This window comes from Achroia grisella, unplaced genomic scaffold (genome assembly GCF_030625045.1).
Source record: "Achroia grisella isolate CSIRO2021 unplaced genomic scaffold, CSIRO_AGI_Agris_v1 utg856, whole genome shotgun sequence".
NCBI lineage: Eukaryota > Metazoa > Arthropoda > Insecta > Lepidoptera > Pyralidae > Achroia > Achroia grisella.
The window spans coordinates 417,140-434,068 of NW_026713045.1; the positions used below are offsets into that span (position 1 = coordinate 417,140).

The window sequence follows — 16,929 nt, forward strand, 5'->3', positions numbered from 1 at the left end:
GGTGTCTATCTTCTCGAGATGACCTGCCTCGACTGGGAGCGTGCTGGGGGAGCATTGGGTTTCTAAGTTGGACGCTAGACACTCAGCCTTGTCTTCGTCGAAGAAGGCTATAGTGTTGTCGGGTCGGACTAGCGGGGGCATGTCGTTTGTCTGTTGGTCGGTTTTGAGAGATTTCGCTATGCGCCAGTACTTCTAGGAGCTTCTAGGAGCTTGCCCCACCGGCCGTCCCGGATCTGCGCGATGCGCTCCTTAACGCTACGCTGTAAGGCTCGCAGGCGCACCCGGTTCGGTTCGGAGGGTAGCGATCGTATAGTGGCTGCGTTCTTATCGCTTATTAACCTCCTTACGTCATCGGGGAGCTGCCAGCGACGGTCGTCCGTCGCCGGTACCTCCCTGGAGCAGTCCTTGACTGCCGACTGCAGGTGGTTAGTAAGCGAGTCGATAGCAATGAGAGTGTCCTCGGTGGACTCTATGACGTCGGGAATACGGTTTAGTATCGGTGTGTCGGTCGATTCGAGAGATTTCTCGAGTCGTTGCCAGTCTGTTATTGTTTTGGTTGGTAGTGGCGTGTCGGGCGGAGGGCCCAGAAGGAGGGTTACCGGTCGATGGTCCTTAAGCTCGGCATGGACTTCTGGGGAGCTCACCCGTAGGGTTACGTTCCTCAGCAGTGCCATGTCCAGTATGTCGGGTCGGTGGTTCACGTTATGGGGATAATGAGTAGGGCGGAGCGGGGCGATTACCTCGAATTCGAGCGAGTCGGCTAGTCTGTCTAGTTTGTGGCCGTTTGTCGTGGACACGTGGCAGTTCCAGCGGGTGTGTTTACAATTCAAATCGCCAGCCAGAATGGTGGCGCTGTTGATATCTAGGAGGGCGCGTAGGTCGCTTTCAAGCAGTAGTTTGCCGGGAGGCTGATATACGGATGCCACGGCGAGCGGTCGGTGGCCGGTCATGCCGAGAAGACAGACGGAGGCCTCCATATGAGTGAGAGGCGGTGTTTGTAGCGGTATACAATGTAGGGACCGTTTATAGTATATGAGCGTACCGCCGCCTCTACAGGCGGTGCGGTCGTTCCTAAATAAGTTGTAATTGGCGATTCTAGGATCGCGGACTGAACGTTTCAGTAGGGTCTCCTGCACGAGGAGAATATCGACTTGGTGGTCAGTGAGAAAGGAGGCGATTTCCTCCTTTTGTTTTTTTAATCCGAACGCGTTAAAAAACGCTATTCGAACGGACCGAGGCTTTTCTCTCTGAGCTCGAGTACCCATAATTATAGGTTAAAATTGAGGATGGCGGTAAGTACGCCGATGTGCTCGCAGACGGCTGCGAGCCTATTTTGGGGCGACTCCTTATACAGGCGGAGCTTGGAGGCCAGAAGGGCAATCTCGTTAGGGTCGATGGTGCTGGCTAAGCGAGCGACCAATGCGAAGTCCTGCGCGAGGGAGCTGCCGTTGGCCTTGGGGGCCGCGGGCAGTGTTTTGGGGACGGGTTTGTGTATGGGCATGGGCGGGGCCGATTGGGCGGGCGGGGCCGACTGGGCGGGCGGGGCTTTCTGGGCGGGCGGGTTGGGTGCTACCTTGCTTACAATTGCCGGGGGTTTAATCCAGGCATTGTTAGCAGGCAGAGGGGCGGGAACGAGTGGCTCGGGTTGTGTTTGAGCCTTGGCGGGGGCACGTGCCGGAGCACGGTTGCCCTGGGTGTGGGTGGCCTTCTTTTTGGCGGGACGTGGGGCGCGTGAACAACCGCGGTAATTCGCGGTGTGACCCTCTGTGAGGCAGAGGGTGCAACTGGGGGGCGTGGGGGTGTTGGGCCTACGGCCGCAATCTGCGGTGGCGTGATCGCCTAGGCACTTGACGCACCGTGGGCGAGCGAAACAATTACGGGCAGAGTGCCCGTAGTTCTGACAACGGTGGCATTGTCCGGGGTAGGTACGCTTGCGAGGCGCCTCTACGGAGAGTGAGGATAGTTGGCAAACGCTATTTATATCAAAGATCGATTTGCCTTCTGGGGATAGTTCTAATACAACTAGAACAAGGTCGATAGCGGCCTTGTTGCGTGAGCGCGACTGGTACATACGATGTACCTCGTGCGCTGGGTAATTCTGGGACTGAAGGTCCTCAAGGATGGAGTCTGTTGAGAGCTCCTTGGGTAAACCGCGTATTACAACGCGGAGCTATTTCTCTTCCTCGAGAGCATAGGTGTGATAACCTATGTTTTTCTCCCGCAGGAAGGTGGTGAGACGACGATGGTCGTCAGATGATGGGACTGATACTTTGATCCCTAGAGAGGTAGCCTTAGCATGGCTGAAATTGATATGCTTGTTTTTAAGCATATTGGATACGGTGTTCCAGGCACTTTTGTCCTGGATGATGACGGGGGCGGGGCTTTGGTCTCGGGGTGCGACTTGCGTGCACTCGGACCGGGGGCGGTTTTAGCGGTGCCGTCATGGGCACGCTTTGTTTTGGCTGGCTGGGAGCCCTGGGCCTTCTTGGCACGCTTGTTGCCAACAAGAATAAAGTCGTCCTCGTCTGAGGAGACCGGGGGGATGGGAGAGGGGACGTCGCCGTCGCGGATGGCGTCGAGCTCCATACTAGGAGCGTCAAGCTCCGCGACGGAGTCGTCCTGCTCCATGGACGGAGAGGCGGGATCGGCCTGGTCGGCTTGGGTCGGGGGAAGCGGCGGGAGCCGTTGGGAATCGTCCTCGAATTCGTCAGTGTCAGTCTGAGTCATCATTGGGGACGCGGGGGGCGAGCTGTACACTAAGTGCACAGGCTTGGCGGCTTTGAATGCTATAAAAGCATTTAAAATGCCGGGACACTTTTTTTCCAGGAACTGGAAGAACAGAGGCATATCGGCCTCTGATAAGGACATTTTTCATAGAACGGTACACAAAGAAATAGAATAACAATAAAAATATTACACAAAGAGTAGAAATAACAATATAAAAATGAGATAAGAGTACTTAAGATAAGGACGGTCGTCGGCGGGTGCAGCCGACGGTGTCAGCTCCCTGCCGGGTGAGGCAGGGGGGTGAGTGCCTATTGATATGTGACCCTAATATGTAAGATCACTAATCTTATTGAGTGAAAAATGTGTACCTAAGCGAACCTACTTGGTGGCGTCGGCGGCGGGCGGCAGGCAGCAGGCGTCGGCGGGTGTTGGTGGCAGCGGCGGCGGCTCGGATCAGCGCGTCGCGCAATAGGCGTTTACCTTTAACTCACGACAGTCCGTGCCACTGAACGTCCACACACAACACTTCACTTCACTTGAACGAAGAGAGTTTCTCCTTCAGTCCTCACAACACAACACTACTCACGCGGAAAGTCCGGTAGCACTGTGTCGGAACGGATGCCGAGAGCGCGGTGCAGCGGTCGGCGCGGGACATGTACCCGGGCCTCCATTAGTGCACCGAGTGCACCTAACACGCGGCGAAGTATATGAATAAGAACGCGCGAACGTAACTGCGCTACGTGCGCGCGCGCGATGGTTTGCTCGATGGAGCAGAGAACAGCGAGACGGCGGCAGAGCGAGCACATATTCAGCGCGTCGGTCAGCGGAATGAACTTGAAATCCAATTATGTCTTCATTTATATCCCATAACAAGCCGAGAGCTCGCTCAGTACCGCTCCCGCCAATCAGAACCGCTGTACTATTTGTCCCGCTCTCTGAAGTGTTGTCTCGCTCGCTTGCTATAAACTCGTCGATAGTATTGCGATTGTTTGATGCCCATCCGCTGAGTACGAAGCCGGTTTGTTTATGTATATAATCGACTTCTCTTGTTATTTTTCTGGCTTCTGAGATTGATGAGAAGCTTTGTAGATAGTCGTCCATATAATGATTTCTTCGTATAGCGATTGCGGCGTCGGGATATATATGCGCGTAGTCTTCTGCGTTGCGGTTTTTTATATACAGAGCGGTGCAGGGTGATGATTCCGAATATTAATGACGTCATGCGGTACTCGTCTGGGTCGCCCTCCCGCCGGTCACCTCTCCACAGGAAACGGAGCGCGTCGCGGTCTTCTTTCTTAATTTTTACTTGCATAAACATCTCTTTGATATCTGCAGAGACTCCGTAGGCGTTATTACCTCATCACCACCCCAGGCAGTGATTGCAACAGGTCAGGTCCAGAAAGCAGCAGGTCGTTTATGAGACCTGCAGTCTTAGCGGAGGCCTCATGCACCAGTCGCGGCGGCTTGTGTGGCTTCGCTGGGTTCGCAACCGGGAAGTGTGGCAGGTACCATGTTCTGTCTTCAGCTGGCGGTGTCTTGGCGTGCTCTGCATACCCCGACGTGAGTAGGTTATTGATTCGTTCGTTGTATTTAATTTTCAGGTCTTCATCTCTGTCTAATCTCTTTTCGAGGTTATGCAGGCGTTTTCTTGCTTCGGTGTAATTGTTCGGTATTTTCATATATATATATATAGTAGCCCAGTTTCATATCTTCCATTCGGAAGACGGCGACTTTCTCGTTCTAGTATTTTCAAAGCTCGCTGCTCTGGATCATTTTTTGGTTTTCTGGGTTCGATGCATAGTGACTCCAGCTTGAAGTAATTTTTCATCATTTCTTCTATGTTGACGTCATCTTTCTTCTCCACCAGGTGCCCGCAGAAAGTCAGTTGAGAGACGTCTTGCAACCATGCAGAACCCAACCTAGTAGCGTGTAGGATGCTACCGGTTGGTCACGACGTCCGCCCGTACTTTGACACGATGAGCCAGTTATCTTGTCCTATTAATAACTTGGGGGAGGCACGGTGGTAGACGAGTTCTTCTTGTATTTTCAGGTGACCACACTCCTTTATGTCGCTGTCGACGACCGACTGGGTAGTGATATCCAGTCGATCCACTGTGCGGACTTGATCTAGCTTGAAGTTGGTTGAAGAGTTTTTGACCTTGATTTTCACGCTGGTTGTCTTGCTGTGTTCATGCTTGACCATGGCGCCGACGCCCTGTATCCACATCGTGTTTGCCGGACCATCAATACCCAGGATGTCAGCCACCGATGTATCGATGAGTGTCACTGTGCTGCCTTCGTCGAGAAGAGCGTATGTTTCTATCTTGCTCTTCGGCCCTTGCAATATGACAGGTACTATTTTCAGATAGGCGCGACGTCGGAGACATTCTTCATTGCCTTCCATCGTAGAAGTTACCACCCCATGCTCTTCTGGTGGTTGTTGAAGCTGGTCCTCTTCTTTTCTGTCATGATGCAACAAGTGATGGTGTTTCATGTGGCATCCAGATTTGCCACACCATGGAGCTCTGCAGACGGCGCGTCGATGTTTACTTCTCAGGCACTTGTAGCATATGTTATTCTTCTTTGCAGTTTCCCATCTTGAATTAACGTCGATGTTATTGAATTGCTCGCAGTCAGGCAGCTGATGGTTGCGTTTGCACAGCGGACATACATTTTCATTGTTTTGCTTCATATTAGTAGCAAATGAATGTTCGATCTTCCGTCTCGCTCTCTCCCTTGTTGCCGTCTCGCTCTCAACGAGACGTTCCGGCGCGGCGTACGCTGCACATTTGTCTGCCTCTTCGTTTAGGAAGACAGACATTTTCTTCAATTCCGGGATGTCTTCCTTTTTCAGCGCGTAGTCGTACCATTTATTTTTTATTATAGGTGTGAGCTTCTCTATGATGAGACGTGTCATTTCTGGGCTGTGTAGATATTGTGTTTTCTTCAGTGCTTCAATCGTAGCGACTGTGTTCGCTATTTTGCCGGCGAACACGCAGAGATCCCGTGGGTTATCGGTGATCTTGCTCAGTGACTTGATTCTATCCATCTCGATGAGTATGAGTGCTTCTGGTCTTCCGAATCTTCTTTCCAGTGCTTCTATGATGACATTTGGTTCATGTTGACTCAGGAGTAGGCTGCTCACGGCGTCTAGTGCTGGTCCCTTTATACATTTTCGCAGGCGTGCTACGTTTTCTATCTTCGAGAAGTATTGCTGTGTATCTTCGTAGCTTGCCTTGAATGATAACCATTCATAAGAGAGGCCCCTGAACATAGGCAACTCTTGTATATATGCAGGCGGCTCCCTTGGTCGTCTTCTTGATGCTTGCAGTAGTGCTGTCGTTAATGTCGAAACGTCGATGGTTTGCTGCGGTTGCTTGAATTTCCTCTCCGCGGCTGCCTCATCTTGTTTCTCCTCCCGTGGCATAGGAACTTCTTTTTCGCGTGGCTGTTGATCAAACCACGCATCCACCCACGTGGAGTCTTCATTTTCTTCTTCAGAATATTCTTCCTCGGAGTCTTTTTCTGCCCGTAAACGTTGTAATCGCGCTATCTCCATATCTGCCTCTGCTTGCAGCTGTTTGATTTTTAACTTGGCCAGTCGTTCTTTAATCTCCAATTCTTCCAGTTTTTTCCTTGAGACCGTGGATTGTGACCTCGCCTTCACTGTTTTCTGGGAGGTGTCTTCTCTATTCGGTGAGTCCTCCACTTGACTTGACTGCATAGAGGATTCGGCGCTTGTTTCGTTTTCGGTGGATTCATGCGAGTTTTTCGTTTTAGTGCCTTCTTCATTCATGCTTCGCGTCACGACCATCTTGATTTTCTTCCTGGTGCAGGGATCCGGCTTCTCGAAGGACCACAATGATGATGACAGGACTATATACTAGGATCCCCTGGTCGTATGGTCGGGCGGCGAAATAAAAATGCTCGGTTGTTATCTTGTACTTGGTAGGAAGGCACCTATCGGGTCGCTGCTGCGCGGCCGCGCTCTTTATATAGACGCCCGACGGGTGGCCTTCCCTACTGCAACTGTACGTTGCGTGATTTATTTTTATTAACAAAAATGATCTTACAAATTTTGCTTATACTAATTATATCTAATTGATTCCGTCGTGTACAGAGCCATTGCTGGCTAATTTATCAGGTTCTGTCATTGGTGTCTGCAAAATGTCGACCCATTCAGAATCTTTGGCCAGTAATGGACAGTGGTTCGGATTTCTTATTTTCGTTCTTGTTATTTACCTGTAAAGTTTGAAAACCGGTAATTACATTGTTTAATATATAAACAATAATCTATCTATTAGGCCGCCTAAGTTGTATTTATTACTATTGATTCTGGTTTTGTTGTAGACGTTGTCTTCTGTTTTGGTCTTTTATATTTATGTATTTTGTCGCAGTCTGCACTATTAATGAATACATTTATACATACATTTTTTTACATAATGATGTAAAAAACATGATTATTTCCTATGCTGTTTTTATTGTGACAGCGATTTGTTGACAGCTCTATGCACCTATATCATTCTATAAAGGTCATAAACCAGTCTCCAATGTATTTACCAAATTTTTATGTGTACTGTAAGCTCACTAATGTAAGTATTTTTCGGACTACTCTAATGCTGTTGGCAACACCGGCCTTTACAGATTCTCCGAACGTTAGGGGGTGATAGCCCAAGAGCTCACGACTGCCAGACATACGTCATTTTAGTAAACGTGAAAGTTCTTGTATGTGTGTCCCCAACACAGGTAAGAACGATCCCCAAACATGAAATCTGGATCGTGGTTCCTTTGGCAGGTACCAGGTAACAAAGGTGTAAAAAAAATCATATCAAATTCGTTATTTTAAGAAACATCATATTTTCATATATTGTTCGTAGCATTATTATAACTTGCGCTGCTCATTGCCAGACACTTAGTGTGGTTCCAACCCCCCGCCGGACCCCCCTAAACTATACTATTTTAGAAATAAACTTACGTCATTTTAATAAAGCTGAACTTTATATATATTATTGAGAGAACAATTAAACTGAGTTTCCTAAATTGCCAGACAGTTTTCTTGGTTTCTTATCATACCAGACTCATTGAAACCGTATATTGGGTAACAACGGTGTATACAATTTCATATCAAATTCGTTATTTTAAGATGCTCCATTTTTTCACATATTGCTCGTAACAGTTTACTAAAATGACGTATGTCTGGCCGTCGCGTCGTGGGCTCTTGCTCTATGAGTGCAATGGCACTGTAAACCCGCGGAAGGACTTGTGGAGCGGCTAAAGACCAACTCCCGCCTGACTGACTGACTGACGACTTTAGTCTGAGGGCACCGCTAAGGGATTACGCGTATATATTCTTATGCTTAATATTAAAGTCTGTGGTCAAATTGAGAATGGATTAATATTGTTTATCTATAGTCTTACTGAATGTCAAATATAACCACAATAAATTTGTTTGTCACAATATATATTTTAGTTATTAGTGAAATACGAACGGTATTCGGTTTCTATATACAAATATAAATATAATATAAAAAGAATGTTGTGTAACAGTAATCTGAATTAGAACCATAATAATATTCAAACTTATAATTTAAATTAGTTAAGTTCGAATATCGACCACTGGGCGACCACTTGTAATGACCTATATGAAATGAATATGAATATGAAATAATTTTTATATTGGCTTGGCACGTTGGTGCATTTGCCAAAGACAAAATCTAGAAAACTTCGTTAGAAAAATTAATAATATTAGGACACGGAATTTAGAATAGGATAAAATGGATTTATTGGAAATAACTTTGTGGCAATGTAGGCATGTCCTCTTATGGAAATATAAAAAAGATCTGCGTAGTATATGTATTTTGTCATTAACGATCTTAAAGCCAGGACTCGTATATTACGTAATTACCTACATATAATTTAATAAATAGCCAAAATAAAAAAGTTTTCATTTAAATTGATTATATATTATTGCGGTATTGTTTCTGTTATATAATTACAAATAACTATTAAATGCTGCTTAGTGTAGAGTAATAAGTAATTTATAAGTAACAATATTTAGTATTTTCTATTCCTACACATTTTTTAGTATTTTTTGTTATTTATCTGGAATTGATTATTATTTTATATTAATTGCTTAAAAAAAGAACTGATAAACATCAACTTGCATTTCCAAGACTAATCAGGACTTGCTTGTTTTTAATACGCATATATTAATGTTGACTATAACAGTATCTAGGAGTAGTCATCATCTTCATCGTCTTCATTTTTAATGCATGTAGGTGGTGGAACATATGGTTGTGGTGTGCCCTCAGTACCAACAAGTCCTTGTTGCTGCAGCAGCAACCATTGTTGTTGATCCTGTTTAGCTTGTTCTTCTCGGGCCTATAAAATAATAAAAATATAAATATAATTAAAAATTTATTACAATTAATTGATGATTAGCCCTAATTTTGCTTAAGTGTTTAAGTATCATTTATTACTATAGTATATTTCTTAGTTCAATCCTATATACCTATGCTGAATACCGAACAACTTATATTTTACTAAAAACTTGCTAGAATAATCTGAGCTCAAGGATTGCAAGGCATAGAAGAAGCCATGATTGTCTGAGAAGAACAAGAATTTAGATATGTGTGTGGTGTGGTGTTTAGAACATCGACATTAGTACGAGGAAGGTTGGGCGAATATTATTTGTCCGAATGAATCTAATTTTGAGTTGGTTAATTCAAACGATTAAATATTAATTAGAAACGTTTAGGATATAAATCAATAGTTCAACAACGATCGATTGGAAGCGTCTGAATGAAGCACCCAGGCGCCACGGTGCTCACAAGCACCAGGTGCTCGTTTGATCTGGTCGACGTTGTTGCCTTCGCCGGCGAAAACAGTGTACTGTGTTGTGTGATAGCGAAGTAGGGACCGAATTGCAGAAAGCTTAGGGAAGTTTGCTACCGTTTCAGAGTCGTCGGGGTCAATAAGAACGTCCATTGACGACATCGTGACGGTTAGGACATTTCAACTACGAGAGTTGACCAATAATAAAATGACAATAAGATGAATCGAACGCGACTGGAATATTCGTGAGACATTTCCATTATTAAGTGCAGAACGGAACGAACGAAATTGCTTATTAAGGGGGTCTTCCTATGTGATGGGTTGAAAAAATCGATTTTTTTTTTTATCATAAATTGCTCCCTTAACATGTCTAGAATACGGTAGTAAAGCGATTTTAGAAAATTCGAAGTCGTTTTAAAGATACAGCAGGTAAAAGAAAGAGCGGTTCGGAGCGGTGAGTTGGCAGTTAGAGACCGGGCCTATTGTGTACCGTCGGCTTTATACCTGGCCTCCCTTTTATTAATATATTTGTTTATACAAGTTTAGACACGTTTCTACAGACTTAAACAGAAAAGGAGCAGGTAAACTTACTGATAAAGTTATCCAAGAAATTACAAAATTCTACGGATTAGCAATTCGACGCCATCCAGATTCGCTTGAAGATATGAGAAAGGAAGTTTGGGCAACGTACTATCACAAATGTTCTTCTGATGAAAACCCTCAGCATCAATTTTGTCCAGAAGGCGAAGACAGTTGGTGTAAATGGCGTAAGGCTGAAGCTAATAATGAACTGGACCAATTTCATCACGATAAACCACCTCTAATTCCGCAAGTCCAAGAAGCTATCAAACCGGTTTTCGAAGATTTATCGAAAGACGAATTATTAATTCGTTGTTTAGGAGCAGAGACACAAAACAATAACGAATCTTTGAATTCTTTGATTTGGACTTTCGCTCCTAAACATCTTCATTCTGGTCCCAAAGTTGTTGAAATTGCTAGCTACTTAGCAGTTATTATCTTTAATGAAGGTTTTCAAGGTATTTTAAAAGTTATGTCGATTATGGGATGCCCTGTTGGTCGTGAAGCCCAAGCGTATGTTGAGAAACGGGATGAAAAGCGAATCTTACGCTCTGAGCGGCGCGTAAGTGATGTCGTTAAACAAGCCAGGATTGACTCAAGAGCTGAACAATCTGCTTTAAAAGAGTTTCACGAGGAAGAGGAAGGAATACTCTATGGACCAGGCATCGCCGATTGAGAGTAAGTTGATATTTTAATAGTTTTTAACGGACTTGAAACTTTAAATTATTAAAACACTTATTTTAATTTCATGTGTACTCCATATTATAGTGCAAGACAAAATTGTTATCCCTCAAAAACAACCACACTTTGGCTTCTATCATGAATGTTCTATGTATTTAAAAATGAAGATATAATTATTAAAAAAGACCCAATAATTAACAGTAACACTAGTTCGAAAATTGTAGGTGAGTGGGTTATTTCAGTATTTACCCCCCTAAAAAATATGAAGACCTGTGGCTGGTCTCGGGTTCAATGGAAGAAGGGAAGGGTCTGTGAATGTGTGTAGACAGAATGTATTAAAAAAATATTTTGAGGTGCCGGAAACAGCGTTGAAACCCTCATTAGATCTGATTTTTTTACCTTTTTATCCAAAACAATATGCTGTAATTTAAGCTAGGGGGTTTGAAACTAATTATTGATGCAATTTTAACATTAAAGGGTTTTGACAATGCTAGTTGTCCATGTGATGGAGATCGCGAGCAAACTGTCGAACATTTGCATTTACAGTAGCTGCGCCATATTTGAAAGTGACCGGCATGAACACAAACAGACATGCCTCCTATATGTGATTGACTCTCCTTATAATTTGACGAAAATCATAATAAGAAGCCGGAAATTCTTGCTACTTATGATGCCCTGGTTAAAAGTATTATTTATAAGTTAAAACAGATCAACAATACATAAGTGTACATTACAAACATGCATAAACTTTTAAATATCATATCTATTACATACTTTAATATAATATTTTATATATAATACATATGTCATTATGAAAATATGGATAATATAATATATATTCCCTACAGTGAAAACTTCTGGTAAAAACTTCCCTTGTATCAAAGAAGGAGCCTAAGAATTTATAAATCCAAAAAAAGGATGGATAGTGTATGATGATCTCTGACGCGAGAAGCACCAAAGACAAGCTCGACTTATTTAGAAGCTACAAATGCAACAGAAGAAGAAGGCCCTTGTGGATCTGGGATTGTAGATGTCAAGGAAGTTGAAAAAAAATTATCTATGTGTAAACCACAACAATTCCTACTAAAACTATTACCACTTTCTATTAAGTTCATAGTTAGCTATTAGTCATCTCATAGTAAATATTATTTTTTATTGTTCTAATAACTAATGTGTGTAACAATAACCTTTGCAAATAGTTCCTGTTGTTGTCTTAACAATTCCTCTTCTGGTATTCCCAAATTTTCAAGTCGTGTGCTCTGTCTTCTTCGTTTAGCTGCCACAGCTTTACAATCTTTAAGAACAGCTTCAGCTTCTAATGTATAATCATTGAAGCCCAATCTATCTAGTGCTGTAAATTAAAAAAAATAATGTGATTAATGAGGCATAAGTAAGCTTAATTGTAACTAGCTACACCCAAAACTTCATCTGCATGGAATTTAACTTTATTTTTCTAAAATAAAGGCCAATAAAAGTTCTGTCAGCCAGTCCAGCCATTTCAGAGATTAGCCAGAACAAACCAACAGACAGACAAAAATTGTAAATAATGTTATTTTGGTGTATGTACCATATTCATATTCCTATGCAAATAGTAAAAAATTGTTATTTTAATTTCAATATTACAAAGACTCCAATTTTATTTATATGTATAGACAAAGTTATATCTGTAGAGTTCTATAGTTGAGCACAATGATGGCTGGTTTATCCTTCATACTCCTGAATGAGTGCTGCTTGTGGCGCTGGTCTGTTGTAATTGCTAAAACTGATTTAATCTTGTATAAATAAATTTGTGCCAGTAGGTAGTTTGTAATCACACATTTAAAAATGCAAAGTTTCACCAATTATTCAAACGAGCAACATGCACATTTCCTGCTTGTTCTTCTTGCGATGAAAAAAAGATAACTGTGACTTTTCAGAAGTGCTTAAATTTAAGTTTAAACGAGTAATTGTTTTCTATTCTATTCTGTGATTACATCATCATCACTATAACATCACACCATTGTGTCACTGCAGGAAACAGGCGTCTAATAAGAGAAAGATTGACTACCTACCACCATCATGGCCAGATGGCTTGGTATATGATTTTTAAGTTTTACCTGTGAGTACATGTTCAGCATTAATAGTTTTCTTATTGTTCTGATTGCAGACTTCGTTGGCTTCTGAGCTTAGTAAATGAATAAATTCTGTGCAACAATTTAATATTAATTCTCTAGATTCAAATGCGACTCGTACTGATGGCACCAATTCTTTTATCATTTTGTTAATACTGGCTCTAGGTAATGTTAAATCATCTTCTTCTGAGGGTGGAGGGCATAATTCGCGCTCTGGACTTCCCATTATTATTTATATAAATAAACAAAATATAGTGATGCAAAAAATATACACTTATGTTGTTATGTATTTTACTCTGTGACTGAGTCCATGCTATAGAGGAAGTATAGGATCACTTATTTTAGTCTCTGTGAGCTACACAGTGGACTGTGATATTATTTTTTATTTGGCTAGTGTTGCCTGTTATGCCACTAAAAACAGGAAACGAGACGGATATTTCGTACTATAGATTGTATATTAAATTATATATATTATATATTGAATTACTTTTTTATATTTTATTTGACATGTGTTTAAAATGAATTTATCTAGTTGTATATTGTTTTGCTTTTGTAGCTTACTATACCATTCATTGTAATTGCTCTAAGATAAAAATAAATAATTTTCTATATATAGTTTTGTTTCGCCATCCTTATACCTAATCCTTCACAATTCGTACTCCATTCACGTTCTCGAGACGTTGGAGTACGATTGGCAGCATTGGAAACGGATGGAAGTGGAATGTTCATAAATTATTTTTAATAGTGTATCTATATAAAACCCTAAGGTCGGATTTCACCAATCGTAGCATAAACACGTTCAAGGAAACGGAGTTCAGCGTGAACTCGAAAAAAAGAACGACGTTGATCTCGTTTTACTTTAAATGGAATTCACCAACATTATACAGATGGCGTTTACCAGAATGAAGTTTAGATTTTCATTCGTTCACAGTGTTACACGCTCATAAAATAATATTTGATGCAATGGGTAATTTAAATAAAATAATTCTAAGAAATATTCATAATTCAATCATGTGATAATTAGGATAAGTTTTTTAATTTTTAATTTAATAAGTACCGTCGACTACAAAGTATAAAACAACAACCTTCACCTATAAACTAGTAAAAAAATATTTTATTGATATTTTTTTTATATTACTAGCAATTTTCTTTTTATTCCCGATATTGTATTGTAAAAAATTTGATTGACGACTGTTTGACAACCGACAGCTGCTTTAAATACGTTTAAAGAGTTAACTGTAGGAAATCAGACGTTCAGAATTTATAAACGTGCTTAGCGAAATTTGTTGTGGTGAAATGCAAAATGAAGCTTTGAACACGTTAAAACATTTTGATGGCGTTCAGTACGAACTAAACGTGATCAATTTCTTTGGTGAAATCCGACTTAAGTCTTATAAAGTCATAGAATTTATATTTTTCATAATCAGAAAAATTCGGTTTTCCATATATCTTCCATGATGAATACACCCTCTCCTTCCCCTACTTGCACTTTCCAATATTCCACACAAAGTAACGCTCGAGTTTTTGAAAGGATAGAGTTACAGCAGGTACAGACTGATAGGTTGGAACTGTGAACTCCGTATATTGGGCAGAACAGTAAATATATATTAATAATTGTAGAAGTATTCACAGTGGAAAAAATTCAATCTGTTTTCTTATTTAAAAGGTGAGAAGGAACCTATATTTTTATAATATATTATTTTCTTTCCAAAACCAAATTGTTCTTAAAATAGTCTATGGGAAACGGCCCATCACGGGAACGTCCGCTGACGACACTACCAGTAAAGTGCTAAATTTAAAATTATTGTAGTACAGTTATGATACGATTCATTTTTAGTAATAATTTGATAGTGTAATAAATCTGAAATAAAAATGAATAAATAAAGTAATTTTTAAAAATTAGCACATAGTAGCACAAATCCGCGTTATGTAATTGAAGATTTAGCACTATAACGACATCACCCATTTCTTTCTTAAGAATCTGGTAACATTAATATACTGTCGTTTTTTTTTAATTTCATATTTATTATATTATTTATAATAGTATTTTATAAATTAAAATAAAACTTTATATTCAACACCTTTAAATTAAATAATAATCCCTTAAGATTTCTATATATACCTATAATCTAAGGGTAGTTGCTAACGTTTCTATTTCTTTTTAATCACCGAGCAAATAATAACAAACAAGAATAAGTTAATATTTAGTTTCAAGCAAATATGGTGTTCTACTTTACTAGTAATGTAGTTTCTCCATCAGTAACGTTGTTTATGGGGGCTGATAAACATGAAAGTATGTGAATTTATGACAATAATTGAATTTCATTCTAGTTTTAAGTCTAACCTAACTACCAATGTTACCTTTTCTATTATTATATTATAATAAGTATAAAATACACATTATTTACATAAGTAAAATGAGTATGTAACAAATTCGCTTGTGTCTAAATTTAAAATAAAGATTAAATTTTCACACAAACATTTTACAGACGAAGACCTTATAAAATGGGGATGGCCAGAAGATGTATGGTTCCATGTTGATAAGGTGTCATCTGCTCATGTGTATCTGCGACTAGCACCTGTAAGTTTTAATCGCCACTTTTCATCCAGTGTATGTGTTATCTAATTAATATAATTCCTTTAAAATATTATTAGGAAATATAGTTTTACTTATTGTAATAAAATATAGCCTATATGTTATTGTAATGTATATGCTATATTACTGTATTCTTTCATCAAAATCCGTTGAGTAATTTTTGTGTGAAAGAGTAACTAACTTCCATCTATACTCACTTTCCTGTTTATAATATTAATAAAATAATAAGATGATACCCACAACTGTCTGCACAAATTGCACCCCCTGTTGTATCTTCTTCCAGATTTTTTTGAGAAAAGATAGTGGTAACACTCATTCTGTAATATTTAAATAAAATTGGTTCAGGATTTTAATTTAGATGTGAAAAGGTAATAGACAGACAGACATATTTTCACTTTTATGATATCTACAAACTAACATTTTCTGAGTGTTGCATGCTAAATGTAATCAAATTTAATTATAGCTTTGTAATGTGTTGACTTATTTACTTGCAATTTAAGACTCCCTGAAATATTTTGACTCAACATCATAAAATCTTTTCTCAAAAATCTAAGGGTTTATATTTTTATTATTAAAGTGAATATTTTATGTATTGTATAATCCAAATCACAATTTTTTTTTTACAAATTAGGGTCAGACAATAGATGATATTCCAAATTCAGTTCTTGATGATGCATGTCAGCTAGTGAAGGCAAATTCTATAAATGGAAATAAAATGAATGATATAGACATTGTATATACAATGTGGTCCAATTTGAAAAAGACAGCAGGAATGGAGGTCAGTATTTAATCTAAATATTAAAAATGTATTAATATTCCAGTTTACCATTTTGTATCATGTAAAGAATTGCAGTTTCAATTCCTTGAATGATATTCTTCATGAATATTTTGGTCGTATGTATTGGTATTTTCTATGCATATTATTATTATTTATACTTATTTAAAAAAAGTTTTTAAATAATTACAGGTGGGACAAGTAGCATTTCACAAAGATAAAGATGTGAGAAAAGTGAGAGTAGCAAAAAGAAGTAATGAAATTGTTAATAGATTAAATAAAACTAAAAAAGAACAGTTTCCTGACTTGAGACAAGAGCGGGAAACTAGAGATAGATTAGAAAGAGAAGATAAAAAGAAATTGTTAAGAGAAAAGAAAGATAAGGAAAAGGAAGAAGAGAAAAGAAAAAAGGAAGAAGCTGAACTAAGAAACTACTCCACATTGATGAAAAAAGAAAATATGACAACAAATTATGATGGAAATGATTCTGATGAATTTATGTGAAAGTGAGAAATAAAAATTGTTTACATATAAGTTGTTACCTGCTGTTTTAATATTAATAGATTTTATGTATGTAAACTTTGTGATTGAGTACTACAGCTGCAATGCTTGTAAATAAAATAAGA

The 16,929-nt window shown here is 39.9% G+C and overlaps 3 protein-coding genes across 3 annotated transcripts; 1 reads left to right on the top strand and 2 right to left on the bottom strand.

Moving 5' to 3' along the window:
* Positions 1-1,267: 1,267 nt before the first annotated feature.
* Positions 1,268-2,071, bottom strand: LOC131852732 (reticulon-4-like). Its single transcript, XM_059203458.1, has one exon. It carries the CDS (start codon positions 2,069-2,071, stop codon positions 1,268-1,270), a length of 804 nt encoding a protein of 267 aa, XP_059059441.1.
* A 6,607-nt stretch (positions 2,072-8,678) lies between these two features.
* LOC131852662 (protein Dr1) lies at positions 8,679-13,261 on the bottom strand. The gene is made up of 3 exons (XM_059203372.1): positions 12,918-13,261; positions 12,009-12,172; positions 8,679-9,108 (listed from the first exon to the last, which is right to left on the bottom strand). The coding sequence occupies exons 1-3, from the start codon at positions 13,156-13,158 to the stop codon at positions 8,959-8,961; spliced, it is 555 nt and encodes a 184-aa protein (XP_059059355.1). The 5' UTR covers positions 13,159-13,261; the 3' UTR covers positions 8,679-8,958.
* A 1,688-nt stretch (positions 13,262-14,949) lies between these two features.
* LOC131852640 (coiled-coil domain-containing protein 25) lies at positions 14,950-16,892 on the top strand. The gene is made up of 4 exons (XM_059203338.1): positions 14,950-15,225; positions 15,422-15,513; positions 16,160-16,306; positions 16,496-16,892. Exons 1-4 carry the CDS (start codon positions 15,153-15,155, stop codon positions 16,805-16,807), a joined length of 624 nt encoding a protein of 207 aa, XP_059059321.1. The 5' UTR covers positions 14,950-15,152; the 3' UTR covers positions 16,808-16,892.
* The last annotated feature ends 37 nt before the right edge of the window (positions 16,893-16,929 follow it).